Source organism: Acomys minous (assembly GCF_964271855.1).
Source record: "Acomys minous genome assembly, chromosome: 3".
Classification (NCBI taxonomy): Eukaryota; Metazoa; Chordata; class Mammalia; order Rodentia; family Muridae; genus Acomys; species Acomys minous.
Genome location: NC_140485.1, coordinates 79,882,934 through 79,904,403, shown reverse-complemented (window position 1 = coordinate 79,904,403; position 21,470 = coordinate 79,882,934). Strand labels below are relative to the sequence as shown.

General features: G+C 41.2%; 1 protein-coding gene across 1 annotated transcript in view; it reads left to right on the top strand.

The window, feature by feature from the left end:
• ITCH (itchy E3 ubiquitin protein ligase) overlaps positions 1-21,470 on the top strand; it is an 88,732-nt gene that overhangs the window by 44,755 nt on the left and 22,507 nt on the right. The window contains exons 11-17 of the mRNA XM_084775767.1: positions 2,684-2,858; positions 6,551-6,620; positions 8,437-8,521; positions 12,402-12,530; positions 16,317-16,389; positions 17,473-17,544; positions 20,780-20,868. Coding sequence (XP_084631893.1) covers positions 2,684-2,858; positions 6,551-6,620; positions 8,437-8,521; positions 12,402-12,530; positions 16,317-16,389; positions 17,473-17,544; positions 20,780-20,868 — 693 coding nt within the window. The remainder of the gene's footprint in view (positions 1-2,683; positions 2,859-6,550; positions 6,621-8,436; positions 8,522-12,401; positions 12,531-16,316; positions 16,390-17,472; positions 17,545-20,779; positions 20,869-21,470) is intronic.

Genomic DNA, 21,470 nt, shown 5'->3' with positions numbered 1-21,470 from the left:
TGCGTGTCCCACAAGAAACTCTTGTCCCTCCTGCCTTAGCTTTCAGCCTTGCAGGTTCTAAGGTTATAGACTTATCCTGCCATACCGTGATGAGTGACTTTTATTTTACTTTTTTACTTTTTTAAAAAAGATTTTATTTATTTATTTTATGTATGAGTGCTCTATCTGCATGCACACCTGCAGGCCAGAGGAAGACATCAGATCTCACTATAGATGGCTGTGAGCCACCATGTGGCTGCTGGGAATTGAACTCAGGACCTCTGGAAGAGCAGACAGTGCTCTTAACCACTGAGCCGTCTCTCCAGCCTGTGACTTTTATTTTTTATCATTTCAAATTTTAAGATTCCATAGTTCTTGTTCTTTGTATTTTCCTGCCTGAGCTGTTTAGCGAGCTAAGAGCCACAAAATCTTAGTTTCTTCAAGAGTTGTAACTACCAAGCATGATGTTACTTGCCTGCAATCTCGACATTTGGGAGGTAAAAGCTGGATGGAGATCAGGAGATCAAGAGATCAAGGTCATCCTCAGCTATGAGTGAAGTTAGAGGGCAGCCTGTGCCCTGACACCTGTCTCAAACCCTCCATCCCATAAAAAGAATTATAGTGCTCACTTCGGCAGCACATATACTAAAATTGGAACAATACAGAGAAGATTAGCATAGCCCTGCGCAAGGATGAAATGCAAATTCGTGAAGTGTTCCATATTTTTATTATGATGAGTGAGTTAACTCAGAAGCAGAAAGAGTAAAATGATATATACTCACTTATATCTGGACACTAGCCCAAGGGGCATGTCCCATGAAAGTCTTCACTTACCAGTAAAGTGGGACAGAGGGGAGGACATCCTATTAGGACTTTAGGTGAGAGAAGCATGGGAAAATGGGGAAATAGAAGGATACAGAGGGTCCTAGAAACCTACAAGAAGAACATTTTGATGGGCAGATCTGGGCCCAGGGGTCCTGCTCAAACTATGGCACCAGCCAAGGACAATACAAGCAGTAAACTTCGAACCCCTACCCAGATCCAGCCAATGGACAGGACATTCTCCACCATTGAGTGGAGAGTGGGGACTGCTTTCACACGAACTCTGGTGCCCCATATTTGACCATATCCCCTGGATGGGGAGGCCTGGTGGCACTCAGACAAAGGATAGCAGGCTACCAAGAGGAGACTTGATACCCTATGAGCATATACAGGGGGAGAAGGTCCCCCTCAGTCACAAACATAGGAGAGGGGAATAGGGACAAAGCGAGAGGGAGGGAGGTACGGGAGGATATAAGGGATGGGCTAACAATTGAGATGTAATATGAATAAATTAATAAAATATTTTTAAAAAGAAAAAAAAGAATTATAGCTCCTATTATATATTAAAATAAAGTCTATTATCAAAATTAATATGTATTAAAATCATTGCAAATGGTTGAGAAAGTTAAGGACGTGTTGATAACATGATATTAAACATTTAATGTGTTATATAAAATTGAAAGTTTTTTTGTTATGTTTGGTTTGGTTTGGTTTTTTATGACGGTTTCTCTATGTAGCCCTGGCTGTCCTAGACTCGCCCTGTAGACCAGGCGGGCCTCGAACTCATGTGATCCTCCTGCCTCTGCCTCCCAAGTGTTGGGATTAAAGGTGTGTGCCACCACTGCCCAGCAGAAAATATTTTTTTAACTCAAAGAGAATGTGTAGCGTCTACTCTGAGGTTGAAAGCAGCTCAGCAACTCAGAGTGTTTGTGCTCTTTTAGGGGTTGTGAGTCTTTCTGAGCATTCACAGGAGGCAGTTTACAACTGCCTGTAACTTTAGCTCCAGGGCATCCATTACCTCTTCTGACCTCTGTGTTCACCAGCACACATGCACATACACACACAGAGATATAAATAAAAATCTTTAGAAATATATTAACCTTGATAGATATTAACTAATAATAACTAACCCTTAGAGAAATACATACCTGAAAGGTATGCTTTGACTTATTAAATTAGCAGATAATCACATTAAGTGTTAATGAGGAACTCTAGCCATAGTAATGTTGGAAATAGTGTTAATTTGTTTCCACCATGAGAATCTACACACACACACACACACACACACACACACCACACACGCACACACACCCCCCACACACACATACACACGCACACGCACACACACCCCCACACACACATACACACACACGCGCACACACACACACCCTTAGTAATTCTATATAGTAGGCTTATGTTATGAAATAATTGGAAGAGAAAACTTTTTTATCTTAAAGTTATTTTATTACAAATAAATAAAAAGGTGTAAATTCTTTTATATCTATAAAAAGTCCTGTTTACAACTGATGTCTTCTATGATGTTTGCAGGAGTTTAAAGGCCAGTGGGTTAAAAAAATCAACTTTTTCCTTTGAGGCTTACTCTTTGAATATATATTACATTTTTTAAAACCTCACTGATACATATTACAGACTTTTAAAAGACAAAAGTTTAGAGGTATTGAAGTTCAGTTTGTAAATATGAATGAATGATTGGTTGCAGGTAGATCAGGAAGAGCCGAGGATGTAGCCCTGACCTCCGTGTGTAAGGTCCTGGATTTGGTCCTCTGTACAAAGAGAAAAATACTTAGCAATTTCTCAAGGTAACAAGTCTTACATGATTTTCATAAGCATTTCTTAAATTAGTTTTTACTTTCTGGTTTAGCTGGGAACGGCGTGTGGACAACATGGGACGTATTTATTATGTCGATCACTTCACAAGAACCACAACGTGGCAGAGGCCGACATTGGAGTCTGTCCGGAACTATGAGCAGTGGCAGCTCCAGCGAAGTCAGCTTCAGGGAGCAATGCAGCAGTTTAACCAGAGGTTTATCTATGGGGTAAGCAGCCTGTTGATTCGTTGATTATTGTAACTGATAACATCTTCAGTGATTAAAAATTGCCTGCATGTGTCATGTAAAGCACTAAAAGGAGACAGAAGGACAGCACGCCAATTGCTGCCATAGGTAGGTATTGATCTTGTCATAGATTCTGTCTTTTTTATTAGTGTTAAAAATAAGAGCCATGGGGCTGGAGAGATGGCTCAGAGGTTAAGAGCACTGACTGCTCTTCCAAAGGCCATGAGTTCAGTTCCCAGCAACCGCAACCACATGGTGGCTCACCACCATCTCTTCTGGCCTGCAGGCAGAATGCTGTATACATAATAAATAAATAAATCTTTAAAAAAAAAAAAAAGAGCCATTTAAAACTCATGAAGAAAAGATTAATAAAAATGGCCAGGCAGCCTATTATGTGCAAGCTCACTCAACTGCAGTTATGATGAGATTCCACTTCATGGTCCGTGTTTCTGATGTAACATGATCTTACGGAAGTTCTGATTCCTAGATGAATTTAAAAAAAAAAAATGGCCGGGCACGGTAGTGCATGCTTGTAATCTCAGCACTCGGGGAAGCAGAGGCAAGCGGATCTCCAAAGTGAGTCAGGACAGCCAATCACAAACAAGTCCTGCCTTGAAAAAACAAAGAAATAAACACCCCAAAACTAAAACCAACCAAACAAAAAATTAATGAAAATGAACACAAGAATTTGAAAAGAAATAAAACAATTCTAAATGTAGAGTTGCCTATATCTTACTAGAAAATTTGAAGGTTTAATTCTCAGGGAGCCTAACTTTTAAGGAGTCACAGACAATTGACAGTGGAGTGAGTCACTTGTTAACATTTACTGATAAAGCTTACTGAACATTTTTCCCCCTTCGGTAAGTGCTATCACGCCCAGCTTTCTGAATACATTTTTTGGTGTGCTGCCCTAGTAATACATTTTACATATGTTTATCCTCTATAAAGCTGGATGTGATGGTGTTCATCTGTTATCCTGTACATCTGTAGCATTGGGAAGTGGAGGCTGATGGCTCACTTGAGTTCAAGAGTTCAAGGCCAGGGCTGTGCACTTGGGAGGCATTTTGTGATTTCCAGGCAGGTCAGCCTGGTCTACAAAGTGAGTCCACAACAACCAGGAAAACACAGAGAAACCCTGTCTTGAAAAACCAAAACCCAAACCAAACCAAATTTAAAAAGCCCCAGAAAACAAAAAACCAAACAAAGAGTTCAAAGCCAGCCCAGACATCTTAAGAAACTGATTAAAAACAAAAAACAAACAAACAAAATTAGCTAGACATGGTGTTACATGGCTTTAATTCCAGCACTCAGGAGGCAGGGGCAGTTGGATCTCTGACTTCTATGCATTGTGAGTTCCAGGTCTGGCCAGGCTCCAGGCTGCTTGTGTAGTGAGACTTTGTCTGGGGTGGGGCAGGGTGGTGTGGGGGTAGACTAAAAAAAATAAAAAGAAAACAAAAACCAAGTAGATTAGATACATATTTTCCTTCAGACTAAGAGCGTAAAAATAGTGATAAGTAATAGAGAATATATCAGTGCTTTAGTTGCTGTGGGATCTGCTGCTGAGAAATTAAGTTATAAAGTATCAGTTCTGTCTCTGAGAAAAGTAAAACAGTCCACACAGAAATAAATGGATTTGTTGCAGTAGAACTTAAACCAGAACAGCAGCTCTGCAGAGGCATGCTCTCCTCCCTTTAGAATGCTCCAGAGTCAAACTTCTTTGCTTTTCTTCTCAGACATTACCCTGCCTCCATTTTCTTCCCTGCTTCTTTTTGTTTGCTTGTTTAAGGTTTTTATTTTTATTTTATGAATATGAGTGCCTGAATGTATGACTGTGCACCGCATGCGTGCAGTGTTCGCAGAGTCTGAAGAGGGCGTCACGTCCCATGGGACTGGAATTACAGCTGGGTGTAAATCTATCATGTGAAGCTGGCAACAGTCCCCGGGGCCTCCGCAAGAGTAGCCTGTGTTCCTAGCCGTAAGCCGTCTCTCCAGCCTTCACTGCCTTTTTCTTGGATCTCATCATTAGTAACCACTTACTTGATGGGGACAAATTTACCTTTATCAGCAGTCGTATCTTCCTTCACTCCTTGGTTCTGATGGTGTCACTTTTCATTCTTTTAAGTGTTTTCCCACCATTTCTTATGGAAGTATGTCACTGTATTCCCTTTCTTAGTGGTTTTGTTTCTTTTGTGTGTGTTGGGGGGCGGGCTGTGGATGTATATGCGTGCACCCACACACCCGCATGAGAGAGGGAGAGAGTAGAGGGGGTGTTCATTGAGGGAGGGGATAGGTAGACTTAGAGCTTCTTGGCAGCCAACACCATACTCAACTCACATGCCCTCTGGGCATGCACGTACCTGCCGCCTGCTCCGCCTCCCCTTTCTTCTTGAGCTTGAGGGCTTACTTGGCCCTAGGAACCTGTCTAGCAGGGACATGGCGCACTACTCGTAGGGCACAAAGCCACATATACCCCCAAATCATGTGCTCCCGTTCTTCATCGCCTTCTGTCCTTGTTAGAGCCCACTACCATGCGGTCGTGCAGACCCACTGTTGCTGCTCTTCACTGCTGTCCTGGCTGTCCTAGCCTTTTGACATTTTATTTTGAGATATGGTTTCACTAAATTCCTAGGCTGGCCTTCCCCTTGGGATCTTCATGGCTAAGCCTTCTGAACAGCTGGAATTATAAGCCTGGCCAGGCATATCCTCTCCTTTTCCTTCCTTCTTCCCTCCTCTTCCTCTTCCCCATCCTCCTTCCTCCCTCTTCTCCTCCTCTTCCTCCTCCTCCTCCTTCTTCTAATTCTTCTTCTTCTTCTTCTTCTTCTTCTTCTTCTTCTTCTTCTTCTTCTTCTTCTTCTTCTTCTTCTTCTTCTTCTTCTTTCTCTCTCTCTCTCTCTCTCTCTCTCTCTCTCTCTGTCTCTGTCTCTCTCTCTTCCCCCCTCCATCTTTTTTTCTTTTTAGGTCTGTTCTGTTTTACATTTCAGTTTCTGTCTAAGTTATTATAAGCACTTTTTTCTAGGTGTGGCTCCTTAACTTGCCTGCTGCTTTCAACCCTAGTTCCACATGAATCTCCAATGGCTTTGTAATCAGATACATCTGTTTCCTGGTTTAAAGTAACTTTGAGTAATTTTAAATGAACTTTTTAATCTCACCAGGACTCATTTACCTTTTACGTGAAATAGATACATACTTATTGCCTGGGGCATTTTGTTGTCTTTCTACTCCCAATTCTCTTGCATCTGTTTTGCGTTTCTCTTATATGTAAGATTTTTCTCAGCTTTCTTATGAATCAGGTTTTGGTTTATAACTGTCTTGGTGAGGACGGGGTGCATATGATTCTATAATTTTTATGTTATTTGTAGAGAAAAAAATTGTAGCACAAGGAAAAGCCTAGTAATTTATAGGTGAGAATTTATATATTTATGTACTAAAAATATTAAATAATTATAAGTGTTAGATAATACTACATATGGTTTTCAAAGGCATTGTTTTTTAGCCAAAATAAAGTATGTTGTTACTGTATAAAGCTTTTCTAAGATGTAAATTCTGTAAGAATATGCTATATTTTATATGCCAGGGAAGCCATATTTGAATTTATACTATATTTGTTCTGAAATGATGTGTTTATATTATGAATTATTTTTGTTAAATTATTTATTTATTTTTATTCTTTATAGAATCAAGATTTATTTGCTACATCACAAAACAAAGAATTTGATCCCCTTGGTCCTTTGCCCCCTGGATGGGGTAAGCATATCAGTTTTTTAATTTTAAAAAATCTGTTATTTAGAAAATTAGGACTAGAAGCCAGGCGCAGTGGCTCACGCCTGTGGTCCCAGCACTCAGGGAGGCAGAAGCAGGAGGATCGCTGTAGTTTGAGGCCCCAAACTAAACTATATCAGAAACCCTGACTCAAACAAACAAATAAAGGCAGAAAGATAGTACAGTGCTTGCTGTGCACGTGTGAGGACCTGAGTTCACTCCTCAGGCTCTCTGAGTGGGAGACACCTGAGAGGATGCCTACAGTTTTCTGGGTGATCAAGGCAGCTAAGTCAAGTGAGAGACTCTTGCTCAAAAAACAGGGGCGATACAGACAGTACCTGAGAAGAAACACACCTGAGGTTGTCTCTGGGCTCCATGTGCATAAATGTGCTTACACATGCCTATCACGTCCCCATCCACTTGGCATGTAGGCAACCCTGTCCACTCAACCAGAGACAGAACAAAGCAAACCACTTCTCTGAGTGAAGGTGCATGTATGTATATATGTAATTCTTAGGTTGTACTTAGAACTTGTCATTATAATTTTGTAACAAAGAGAGGACAACTAAAAGTTGTTCCTGCTTTCACCAAAGCCTGGGAGTCTGGAGGTGAAGTCTTTTGATGGTTAGCGTAGTGGAGCAGTCAGTGTGTGGGTGATAGAAAACAAAAGAGAATGCTTTAGAGAGGGGCTGTGGCGCTTTGGAGTTGAGCTTCACTGTCAGATTACATGCCTAGACATAGATTGTGTGCTTTGTTGCTACAACTGCTCCATGTGTGTATAGTTGATGGTTATATATTTGTACCCCACCCTCAGTTTATTTATTTTCTAAGACTTACTTTTATTTTATGTGTATGGCTGTTTGCCTGCATGTGTGTACCATGGGCATACCTGGTGGCCACAGAAAAGGACTTCAGATTTGGAACTGGAGTTACAGGCAGCTGTGAACCACCACATGGTTCCAGGAACTGAACTCAGTAGCCTGTGCTCTTAACCACGGAGCCATTTCTCCAGCCCTCAGCTTTCATTTATGGCAGAAGAACTTGGACTCATTTTTATGATGATGATTATTAACAGACCATTTTTACTCTCGTGAAGCAGCTGTAGGAAAAATCACCTATTGGTCTCAGAAGCCTGAACTATGGGCTGTGTTCTCATTATAGAAAAGCTTTCTTACATTATAGAAAAGGCTGTCCTGCATCTCTGTGAGGTTGAGCTAAGGGAGTATCTCAGGCATAAATTGCTTATTTAGTACTCGTAGACCTTGGTTCACACCTACTTTAACACACATTTGTGAACAGTGAAATAGCTGAAAGGTGGTACGGACTGGACAGTAAGAATTAAATCTTTTTAGCTTCTTAGAAACTTTTTTATTTAAAATTTTTTTCAAGTTTTATTGTTTTTAATTATCTATTGGTATGTGGGTCTGTATTTGTCTACGTGCACGTGAGTGCAGGAACCCTCAGAGGCCAGAGGTCTCAGGTCCCCTGCACTATCTGGTGTGGGTTCTGGGAACTGACCTTGGGTTCTCTAGAAGAGCATAAGTGCTCCTAAGTGCTAAGGCATCTCTTCTGGTCCAGAAATAGCATTTCATAGCTTCACTTCTCAAGTGTGTGAGCAGGCCAGTGAGATGGAGGAAAGGCATATGCTCAGAGCCACCATACACCTAGCGTGGGTGATGTTATATAGAAATTACAAATCAGTAGTTAATGACTGGGCAGAGTCAGCTTATTTTGTCTTAGTTTGAGGGAGAAAGACTAGTTTTCAACAATAATATTGTGTTTCACATTTTGTTTAATAAAGAGAAGAGAACTGACAGCAACGGCAGAGTGTATTTTGTCAACCACAACACTCGAATTACCCAGTGGGAAGACCCCAGAAGTCAAGGGTAAGCACTTCAGTGTCTGTATGGCCCCTGCCTCCTCCTCCTCCTCCTCCTCCTCTTCCTCCTCTTCCTCCTCTCCTCCTCCTCTTCCTTTTCCTCCTTGTTTTACTTTCTGAGGCAAACTTTCTCCATGTAGCCCAGGCTGCCCTTGAACTCACTCTGTAGCCCAGGATGTCCTCAAACTCACAAAGATCTGTTTGCCTCTACTTAAAGTGCTGGAATTAAAGGTGTGCATCACCATGCCTTGCTTCTCCTAATTGATAGTTCGCTGGATTGTGTCAGCAGTATTTTAGTCTTCACATAGGTTTCTTTTATATACACATTTTTGTTCCAATTTCTTCTTTTACACAAACATCAGTCCTATAGGATGTGACCGACCCCCGCCCCCCATGCATCAGTATGGATTTATCTTAATACATCTATAGTGGTCCTGCTCCAAATAAGGTCATGTTATGGGGTGCTGGTCACTAGGACTTACAGATAGGCATTTGGAAGGAGCATAACAGAATGTATGTAATATTATAACTACCAGATGGTTCCATTCTTCAAGGAATCTGGCAAAATGTCAGTTTACATATTAACCACAAGTTCGGGCATGTTTCTTACACCTTTCTCACTTCAACATCTGCCTACAAATTTTTAAACAACTACTCTTAAGTGTGAGCGAGACACTAATGGTAGTGTACACCTGTAATCCAAGCATTCAGGAGACTTGGGAAGATTGAGTTCCAGGCTACCTTGGACTGTTTAGTGAACCAGTATCTGAGAACAACAGAAAACACTAGAATTCCTGAGTTATATTGTCAGTAGAAGGAAGATACACTCAGAGAGAGTGAGAGGGCTCCAAATCCTGTAGCTAACAGAGAGGAGCATGGTCACCTGTAAATGTGACCAGGGAGGACTGATGCAGTGTGCCCCATGCCTCTCTCCTCATTGTAAGATGCCCAGGACTCAGAGCCTGCAGGCAAAGGAGGGCATTCCTGATAGGCACATCCCCACTAACACATCACTGTCCAGCAGTTGAAGACAAGACCAGCCTTTTCTAGGCATGATTAATTCCTCATGATACAAATTCATGACTCCTGTTTCAGTAGCTTACATTTTTAAGGTGTGCTTTGAATTTAAAATACCTGTTCCTAAGTACCAGCAAATCCAGCTTTTTATACTACTATTGCATTAATGTAAATATGTTTAATTTCAAAAGGAGAATATGAAGAGCTGGAAAGGAAATAACACTTTGATTCCCCAGTGAGCTGCCTCTGGGCTGGCCCTAAAGCTCAGTGAGGGGCACAGTGCCTGTCTGACATGCCTGAGTCCCTGGGTCAGGGAGTGAGGAATGTGCTGTCTTTGAAGATAGGGCTGAGCAAGTCACTTTTTGTAACTTGTTGCTACTGTTGTTCCTTTTTGGGTCTTGATAAAAGTTTTATAGCTTAATTTTCATGAGACATCATAAATAACCAAGTTCTATCTAGTTCACTCATTTAAAATACTTTATTTAAAAGGAGGTACTTATGCCTCTTTAGTGCATTAATCGATTGTTTGAATAGCATGGAATAATTCATCAATATTATATACCAATTTAATTTATTCTGTTTTTAAGACAGCTGTTTATTTGAGCTTATCTAGCAGCTGTAACCACAATGGAAGTGAGACATCTTTTTGTATTTTTGGTAGTCTTCCCTGACATTTGTATTGAGTTATATGAATATGACTAAATATTCTTACTATTTTAATAGTTTGTAAAATGTAATTTAAGGCAATGTGTTTCTGAATATAGCACTTTGTCCTTCTAAAGTACATTTGAGGAAAACAACAATTCAAACTAGTAGTGTTTCTCTATAGTAGGGGCCGTAAAACCTCCAACCAAATCCCTGCTTTTCTTCCTTTGTGATGAAAACTTACATATTTCTAATGCTTCTTCATACCAAGCCCATTAGATATGAAACTTGAAGCCATAAAGGCAGGGCAGGGAGGTGAGGATGTAGCTCACTTGGTATAGTATTGTTTGCATGGGGGAAACCCTGGTTTTGATCCTGAAGAACCTCCTTGGTGGAACAAGCTTGTAAGTCCAGCACATGAGAAGTAGAGGCAGGAAGGTCAGAAGTTCAAGGCTGCTAGGCTAATAGTGAGTTCAAGTCCAGCACACATTAGACACTATCTCAAAAGAAAAGAAAGAGAAACAAAGAAATGAACACATGGATAAAAGTTGCATTTATTTTAGCCAAACAACTGAGAAGTTTGGTTGCCTTTATGTCTAAAAAGGACAGTAAATTCTTAAGTTTACTAGAATGTATTTTAATATTTATGCAAACACATCAGTTATTTGATCATATAACAGGTTACTTATATAAGTCACTATTGATTTATAATCTAGTTAAGACTCTAAATGTCATGTAGTAGTTGCAGGGTAGAAAGTTTTGTCAACATACACCTTGAGGGATGATGATGATGATGATGATGATGATGATGATGATGATGATGACGATGGGCCAGCATTGCAGAGGGAGTACTTGGAGAGATCAGAATAGAAGGAACAAATTTGCAGTAATAGAGTGATAACACCATTTGAAGACTTTATGCCAGACCGTTTTCTTACTCATTTCTCATATAGTCTTATTACATAGTATGGCCTTGATTGTTTAATATTTGTATGTATCTTTTGAGATTGTATATGTGTGCACAGTGCATCTTGATCTTACCCACCCCACCCCCACCACTCCCTTCTCTAATTCTCCCCAGTGCTTTTTGTTTGTTTGTTTGTTTTCGAAACAGGGTTTTCTCTGCCTTAGCTGTTCTTGAACTCACTTTGTACACCAGGCTGGCCTCGAACTCACAGCGATCCGCCTGCCTCTGCCTCCCGAGTGCTGGGGTTACAGGTGTGCGCCACCACGCCCGGGTTCTCCCCAGTGCAGCTCACCTACATATTCTCTTCTTGGCTTTTTAAGTAGCCCAGTTAGTTCACTTAGTATTGCCTATATGTTGCTTCCAGTTTGGGTGGGGTGTTTTTATTTTTATTTTTGTTTTTGTTTTGAGGGGGGTTTGCGTGTTTGTTTTAGACTGGATTTCAGTATGTAGACCAAGCTATCCTGGAAACTCACTGTGTAGACCAGGCTGCCCTGAAATTCAGAGATTCACCTGCCTGTGCCTCCTGAGTTTTGGAGTAAAAGGCATGTGTCACCCCACCTGGCTGTTTTACGGTTAAAGAAACTGAAGTTTAAAGAAGGTTGCCCAGAGTTTTCAAGGTATAAATACACACGTTAAGGAAGTCGATATGAATATTTCATAAAGAACTTTTAAGTTACCTTAACAGAGAAAACATGCTTGTCCACAGGGAAAGATGTCATTCAGAACTGTGACAGATGTGATTTGTGTGGGAAAGTGATCAGTGTCTATGTGCTGTGAAGTTTCGGGGTTCCTGAGAAGGAGTCTGAAGAGAAACGGAGTTGATGAGAGAGCCCTGTTTTAGAAGGCTCTGTCCGCAGGGTTCTTTGTAGGAGCAGCAGAGCCACTGAGGCAGGGTTAGGAAAGTGCAGACATGACAGCCAGAGTAACGGTGGGATCCGACAGAAGGGGGACTATAAAAACCTGAAAGGCAGGCAGAACGGGCAAGCTTAGGTATCGTGGCCATTTTAACTGAGTTACTGAGTAGTTTGGAGAACATAGGCCAGTAATATTGTGACGATTGATTTTTAATGTTGATGGTGACTTTAATGTGCTTGTAGACTATCCAAATAGAGATCTCCATTATATACCTGAAAATACGGGACCATGTGTATTTTCTAAAAGATTTTATTCTGTTTATAGGTATTTTTTTAGTTTCTGTATTTGGCAAAGAAGCAAATCTTTAATAGCTTTTGTTTATATTTTTCTCTGTATTTTACAGTCAATTAAATGAAAAGCCCTTACCAGAAGGCTGGGAAATGAGATTCACAGTGGATGGAATTCCGTATTTTGTGGACCACAATAGAAGAACAACTACTTATATAGATCCACGTACAGGAAAATCTGCGCTGTAAGTTTTCTAAACAATATAAATCAGAAGCACAACTAATTTATTGGATTTTCCCAAAAGATTTCAGTTAGCAAAGACAAAGTTGTACTTGAGGTGGCTTATCCATAGGTCTCTACACTGAACCTTTTTTTTTTTTTTAGTTGCAGGTAGGGCAGGGTGGAGAACACGTTCTCACCTTGTAGCCCTGACTGGCCTAGAACTTACTCTGTAAACTAGGCTGGCCAGTGACAGAGCTTTGCCTACCTCTGCTTCCAGTGTTCTGGGATTAAAGAAACACACCACTACAATCTGGCATTTGCTCATTTTTTAATTACATTATTTAGAGGTTTTTTGGTTTTTGGTTTTTTTAATCACATTTTATGAGGGTTTTTTTGTTGTTGTTATGTTTTGTTTTTGCAGGGGGGGGACAGATTTTGTTGTTGTTGTTGTTGTTGTTGTTGTTGCTTTTTGAAACAGAGTCTTGCTGTTGAGCCCTGGTGGCCTGGAACTCACTCTATAGACCAGGCTGACCTTAAACTCATAGAGATTACCCAGCTCTGCTCCTGCTGGCATTAAAAAGATGTCCCATCATTGTGTGAGCTTGGGAACTCAAGCAAACAAGCCTGCTCAGCTTGGGAGTTCTTCATGTGCTGGCCTGAGTTACTCAGGACAATGTGAGAAATGCAACATTGAAAATTATGCTCTCCCAAGCCTGCGTGATTGCACCGTACCTCGACTGTATGTTATGTACACTCATGTAGATGTATCAGTACGGCGTTTCAAATCTTTAATGCCAGCACTTGGGAGGCAGAAGCAAGTAGATTCCTGTGAGTTCAAGGCCAGCCTGGTTTACATAGCTAGTGCCAGGCCAGTCAAAGCTACATAGGAAGATTCTGTCTAAAAAAATTTTTTGTGTGTTTGTGTGTGTGTATATGTATATGTGTGTGCATGTGCCAATAAAGGATGGAAGGGGGTGTCAGAGCCCTTGGAGCTGCAATTACAGACATTTGTAAAGCACCTCAGCTGTGATAGAACAGTAAGTGTTGTTAACCCTGAGCCACCATCTCTCTAGCCTTCTTTATTGTTATGTTGACACATGGTTGTTACATGATTTTATATGTTGAACTATCTTTATATTCTAACAGTAAATTCCACATAATATAAAAGATTCAAACATCAATCCATTAGTATTCTGCCAAAATCCTTTTGCTAATATTTTATTGACATGTTTATACTTAAGCATGTGTGTTTATAGCAGAAACTGAGAGATTAGCCCAATTGAGCACTAATGAAGTTATAGAGATAATTTAGATGTGGAAATAAATTATAATTAGATTATGTTACTACTCATTTTAGTTACAATTAGGTTTGGGTACATACAACAAAAAGCCTTACAACAATAATAACATATTCAAAAAAAATAATAATAACATATTCAAATAGTATTTTCCTCTATATTATTTAAAAATAATGTAGGCCAGATAAAAATGCATGCCTGTAATCTTAACCACATGTAACTCAAGCTCCAAGAGATTCAGTGCCCTCTTCTAGCCTTCCCTGGCACACCCTCCCTCCCCAGATAAAATTAAAACTAATGCTGTAACTCACCTTAAAAACAGACTAGAGGAGAAGAATCCTATGATCAGGGCTGGAGCAGTGCCTCAGTAGTTAAGGGCACTTGCTGCTCTTGCAGAGGACTCCGGTTCAGTTTCTGGCATACATGTGATGGCTAACAACCGTCTGTAAATTCAGGGTGTCCAGTGTCCTTTTCTGCCTCACTGGACGACAGTCATTGACTTGGTGCACAGACATACGGACAGGCCATTCACATGGTGCACAGACATACGTACAGGCCATGCACATGGTGCATAGACATACGGACAGGCCATGCACATGGTGCACAGACATACGGACAGGCCATTCACATGGTGCACAGACATACGTGCAGGCCATGCACATGGTGCACAGACATACGTGCAGGCCATGCACATGGTGCACAGACATACGGACAGGCCATGCACATGGTGCACAGACATACGGACAGGCCATGCACATGGTGCACAGACATACGTACAGGCCATGCACATGGTGCACAGACATATGGACAGGCCATGCACATGGTGCACAGACATACGGACAGGCCATGCACATGGTGCACAGACATACGTACAGGCCATGCACATGGTGCACAGACATACGTATAGGCCATGCACATGGTGCACAGACATATGGACAGGCCATGCACATGGTGCACAGACATACGTACAGGCCATTCACATGGTGCACAGACATACGTACAGGCCATGCACATGGTGCACAGACATACGTACAGGCCATTCACATGGTGCACAGACATACGTACAGGCCATGCACATGGTGCACAGACATACGTACAGGCCATGCACATGGTGCACAGACATATGGACAGGCCATGCACATGGTGCACAGACATACGTACAGGCCATGCACATGGTGCACAGACATACGTACAGGCCATGCACATGGTGCACAGACATACGTACAGGCCATTCACATGGTGCACAGACATACGTACAGGCCATGCACATGGTGCACAGACATATGGACAGGCCATGCACATGGTGCACAGACATACGTACAGGCCATGCACATGGTGCACAGACATATGGACAGGCCATGCACATGGTGCACAGACATACGGACAGGCCATGCACATGGTGCACAGACATACGGACAGGCCATGCACATGGTGCACAGACATACGTACAGGCCATTCACATGGTGCACAGACATACGTACAGGCCATGCACATGGTGCACAGACATACGTACAGGCCATGCACATGGTGCACAGACATACGTGTAGGCCAAGACTCATACACATACAGATATCATATCATTCAGTAAAAGCTTTTGACGAAATACGAAGCAATTGTATGATCTACCTTCACCTGCCTTGCAAACGTTCTCACCTACAAAAGCCTCAGCCAGCGTCATGTTTAATGATGAAATAATTACTCCATAAAATCAAAGATGTTTATCATCATTGCTGCCACTCAGCATTATATTGGCAACCAAGTGTAAAGAGGCACGAGACAGAAGCAGAAGAGGGGAAGTAAGGCAGTCTGTCTTCACACAGAGAAGACTCCTACATGGCGAAAAGTGTAAGGAATACAGAGAAAACTACTAGAACTGGGAAATTTCCAGGATTGCAGGGTACAAAATGAGCTGTGCCTGTACATTGAAGCACAGTTAACACGAAGGCCGCAGTGATGGACTTGCTCCTGCTCTGCAGCCCTGGCGCATGGCTCCCACCCTCATTGTGCTGTCATGTGGAGAGAGGCCACACTGTAGGTGGGGAACAGCAAAACTCATGGCTGGTGTCTTTGCTTCTTAACACTGACTTCCTGAAAGCCTCCTACAGCACTTTAGTTAGAGCTCATTAGGCAGACCTGCAGCCACTGTGCGCTGGGAAAGGTCTCTTATTTAGTTCTTGCTGGTTGACCATGAGTCTCACTTAAGAGCAAAGGATAAAATAGTGCTTACTGCAAAGGTAGGACGTCTTTTTCTCCAGCTCTGTCAGACTCACCTGCACATAATAAAAAGCACCCCCAGTATTGCTTTCAACAAGATTTTTACTTATGAATAGTTCTTAGGAAACATTCAAAAAAAGAAGAGAAGAAAGTTGTGTTGGGAATATGCTCTGGTGGGTGCTATTCTTTTTGTCTGCTGGGTAGTGGGTGGCAAGTAGGGTGGGGTGGGGGTGAGGGTAGGGGTGGCATTGCTTTTACAAGCAGTCGCATATTTCTTGCTAATCTTTATTCTTCAGAGACAATGGACCCCAAATAGCCTATGTTCGGGACTTCAAGGCAAAAGTTCAGTATTTCCGGTTCTGGTGTCAGGTTAGTGTTGGATCTTTGTCTCTGTGTCTCTTTCCCTTCTTACATTGCTTATGTTACACGCAGTTCCAAAAATATGCATTAACAAAGGTGTGAAGCATTGGGGGCATCCATTTTCAGGAAAACGAAATAATATTTATCAATTAGACAATTGTGTCTTCTGTTGTCCAAATGATTAAGCTAGAAATCATTTGAATAAGAAAATATTGTCACTTTTTTCTTCAGTACCTATTATTTTCAGTTTTTGTTTGTTTTTGTTTTGTTTTGTTGTTCTGTTTTGTTTTTGTGACAGAGTTTCTCTGTGTATCCCTGGCTGTCCTGAAACTCTCTTTGTAGACCAGGCTGGCCTTGAACTCACAGCAGTCTACTTGCCTCTGCCTCCCAAGTGCTGGGATTAAAGCCTATGCCACCACACCTGAGAGTAACTATTATTTTCAAGTTGCATATTGAAACAAAATATTTTCTGATATACAAAGTGCAACTTTCCTGTCTAGTGGGTGTGTGTGTGTGTGTGTGTGTGTGTGTGTGTGTGTGTGTGTGTTTGTGTGTTTTGTTTTTGAGACAGGACAATCTAAATAGCCCACACTCAAATCCTCCTGCCTCAGCCTCCTAAATGCTGTCATTATGGGTGTTTGTTTCATGCAGAATTCCCTGTGTTTAGTGTTTGATAGAGGTGTCTTTGATAAGTACATGTATACTAACAAACATATTTTTATACTTATAAAATTCAATGGTTTTTTTTTTCTGATGTCTAAATAAATGACTAATGTCTTCTGTGGGGCTCTAAATAAAACAAATACAATTATAAAAGCATGTTAAATATTTAAGTTTAAATTCTTATAATTAACTAGGAAACAATTCTGAATTAAATTTGAAACTCAAAGATTTGAGTCATTAAATAAGCACTTTACATACAAGATCTGATTTTCTTCATATCTCAAAGAATCAACATGCATGCTGACAAATCATGGGTATCAATTCATATTCAAAGTCTGTTTTTATTAACAAAGATGTAAAACTTTCCTTTTTTTTTTTGCTAGGCCATTTTAATGGTGAGAGTTGACTTAAATCATTCTTACATTTCAGCAATTGGCCATGCCACAGCATATAAAGATCACAGTGACAAGAAAAACATTGTTTGAGGATTCTTTTCAACAGGTATGGTCTCTTTTACTCTGTAATGATTATTTCTGGTACTGGTGGTTTGATCAAAATAGTTTAGACCAGTGGGTTGAGACCCCTTTGGGGTTGTTGAATGACTCTTTCACAGGGGTCACCTAAAATGATCAGAAAACACAGAGGTTTAGATTATGATTCATAACAATAGCAAAAAAAAAATTTTATGGTTGGGGTCACCATAACATGAGGAACTGTATTGAAGAGTCGGTCGCTGCATTAGGAAGGTTGAGAACCACTGATTTAGAACTTTTGAGTTTGGAATTTACATGTGTGTATGTATGTGTGTAGTTATGTTTGCCTGTGTGTGCAAGTGTGGAGGCCAGAGGTGCACTTGAGGTGCCCCGCTTCGTCACTGTCTGCCTTGTATTTTGAGGCAGGATTCTTCACTGAACCTGGAGCTGACATTTGAGCTAGACCAGCTGCCAGCAAACCCTTAGGATCTGTCTGTCTATCTTTGCCCCTCTGGTGCTGGGTTTACAGACAGGCAGTGTCACACCAGGTTCCTATGTGAGTTGCTGGGGATTTGACCTTAGCTCTTTATGGCACAGGAAGCACTTTACCCCCTGAGCCAACTCCCCAGCCCCTATTTTTGAACTTTTCAGTTTAACTTCATTACCAACTATCTTAGCACTGTGCAATTAGGGATGTGTGAGTGCTCTGTGCAGTGTTTGCTGCTTTTCAGTGTAAGAATGATAGTGAGTTTCAACTTCTGTGTCTAAGCTAGTGTGTGTGATCTGAAATAAGAGATATAGGCAGAAACATCATCTGTCACTAGACAAAGCTCTGGAAATAACCATATGAACAATGTGAAGAGTAGAGACAAAGGGGTAGATTTTTGTTTTTATGCTTTTGTATTATTTTTTATGGTAAACATCTGTTTCTTCTAGAATTAATGATTTTAAATTGGAAAGAAATTATCCATTGGTAACAACATCTAAAAGATGGTGTGTGAATACTCAGAGTCAATAAAGCTTCCATTTCCATCAGTGAGTGAGTTAGTTCACTGTTTACCTTTATACTGTAGATGTCACTATCAAGCCAGCCTCAATTAAGTATTAGGGTGTGTGAAAATATTAAGACAACCTGAATTGGGAATTTTCTTTAAAACATCTTGCTCACCTTTGTCCTATTTCCCGATGTGGCAATGATGATCTTCAAGCTGCTGCAACATACTGTGGTAGCTTCAGAGGCACTGAGCTGCGTGCAGAGGGGGCGAGGTCGGAAGCACTGGCCTGAGCAGCCTGTGCACCTGAAGAAAAGTTTTGTTGGTTTCCTTATGGAAGCTGCACTATTAACATTAGAGAGAAAAGGCAGCTGGCACCCTGCTGTCTAGGAACAGAGAGATGAGCTGAGGCACTTGAGAGTTACATTTATACCCAGGGCCTGATGTATGTCTCTGAGTAGCTTCTCTGGTGACATAGCAAGTTGAATGGAGCCAATTTTATAGTAAAAAGGCAGGCTTGTTGGGGGGCATCTCTCAGGTGGGTTCACAGGCCTCACAGGAGGGGATCAGTGAAGTCCCAAGGCTGGGCTGGAGTACGGACTTCTTAAAGGGCAGGGAGGGGGTTGTGGTGTGATGGTGAGGTGCTGGGGTTATAGATTTATTTGCTGCATTCGGGGCCCAGTAGGTGGGTCTTAGGTCCAGTGCTCACCTTGGGATCTGGCTTTGTCCAGTGTTTTGCAAAGGCTTTGAAAGCACAGGCTCCAGGTCTTGGTCAAGACCATCTTGCCTTTGCCCTACCTCTGACCTAACAGTCTCCATGGCAATTCTCAGCCAGCCTTGAATCATTTCTAATCTTCATCCTCATGAGTACTCCTTGTCACTTGAGTAGTCAGTGTCCTTTGAACCTTTTCCCCGCTTGGGTTACAACTCCCTGGTAGCTGTAGTGACAAGATGCAAACCATGATGCAACGAACCCTTTATCTTTGTGCTCTTACATCGTAGAGGCTTTTGCAGAGTGCTAAAACATTTACAGCTGTCACCTTGGATTTGGCATCCACCAAATAAATAGGGAGTTATAATGTAAGAGAGAATATGATTGCTTAAAGGAAATAAATCTGATATCAAAATAAGATATAAGTTAGCAACAGATTTTCTTCAAAGATGTTAGATAAAATTGCTTTAATTGTTTTTCTTTTTCTTTTTTTTTTTTTAAACCCAGCACTTGGGAAGCAGAGGCAGGTGGATTCCTGTGAGTTCAAGGCCAGCCTGGTCTACAAAGTGAGTCCAGGACAGCCAGGGCTACACAGAGAAACCTTGTCTCAAAAAACCAAATAAATAAATAAATAGGTTTTTTTTATTAGCATAGTACAACTGTTTATAGTCCAAAGTTCAGAAGAAAAAAATATCAACATTAGCACTTGTTAACGAGACTTATTCAAACTACTTGTAGCCTAGTGACATCTTTCAGCTGTGTAGCTGAGTTCCTAGCTTATGGCACTTGTAGGGTTTTTATCATAAACATGCACGTCAGTCATCACCATGGGACCTTGTGTTACTCCTGGCTGCTGCTGTGTGAGTAGCATGTGAACTCCTAAAGGGGTGAGTCTATTTCTGTTTCTTAGGGAACGGAGAGAACTTGCTGATCCTCTTTTGATACTTAAGTGTTAACAGTTTATTCTTATCACATGATAAAGTACAGATATTATATCAGACTGTCGGTCTGTAGGCCCCTGTAGGTTTTTCTTAAGGAGAAGTAATTAAATAGTTTAACTGAGGGAGAAATAAATTGACCTGTATATTGTAGCTCTGTTATGCCGCTGCCTCTCACATCTGAAGGTGACACTGTTAATCACCCATTGTGAGAGTCAGGGTAGTAGTTTTTCTGTGTAATTACAGATTCCTACTGTGTGTTTCCAAAGACAAGTGAGTTCTCTCTGCAGCCACTGTTAGTCAGTGAGCTATTATGTGTCCTTTGACCATGAAACAAAACCAAACCTGACCAGCCCTACCTGACTGACAGGAGGGGAGAAAACGCCACCTAATCTCTGTGCCTAGAGCTACTCTGTACACTGCACAGTTGATAGAACAATTTCCTGTTTCCTAAAGAAGTATATAAAGTATTTAAAAATATGGATGCATATGGTGAATGTATGACGCTGTACTAGTGTGTTTCTGTACTGCAGGGTTAACTAGCTCTAAGCACTACTCAGGTGGAGCTTGAGCGATGCTTCCACAGACGCGGTCACAGGTTCTCTCTCTGTTGTCTTGCAGATAATGAGCTTCAGCCCGCAAGATCTGAGAAGACGTTTGTGGGTGATTTTCCCAGGAGAAGAAGGTTTAGATTATGGAGGTGTAGCAAGGTAGTGATATATGAATACTCAGAACTTAGTTCCTTTCCTCCAAAGGTACCATTACACTTTGTTCACGGTACTTCCTCAGTCTTGTGTTTCAGGAAAATGACACATAGGAAATCACTGTAGTTTTATCCTGCTGCAACTACAGAGCTTCGACAGACACTGACTCGGTGCCTGCTTTCTAAACATAGTAGTTGGTTGTACCCACATCATTCCCCTGGTTCTCAGCGTAACCCTGTGGTATAGAATTCTATAGATGGTAAAACCTAGAGATTCCCTAGTGCCAGTCACCCAATTCCTGTCTGTTCCATGGATGACTTAAAGCCCTGCATGCATGCAATGGTAATAAATAAAAATTAAGGAAACCTAAATATTTAAAAATAGATAATAAACTTTAAACTAGATGTGGTGGCACATGACTTATCTGAATACTTGGGAGGGAGAAGTGGGAGGGTCAGGAGTTCAAGGCTAGCTTAGGCTACAAAGGGCATTTAAAGCAAGCCTGGGCTACATGAGATCCTTTGTCAAATAAAACAAAATAAATTACAAAGCAGTAGCAATGTGGAAAGGCAAGTTATTTTAGAGCAAAGACTTAACTTGAATATTTT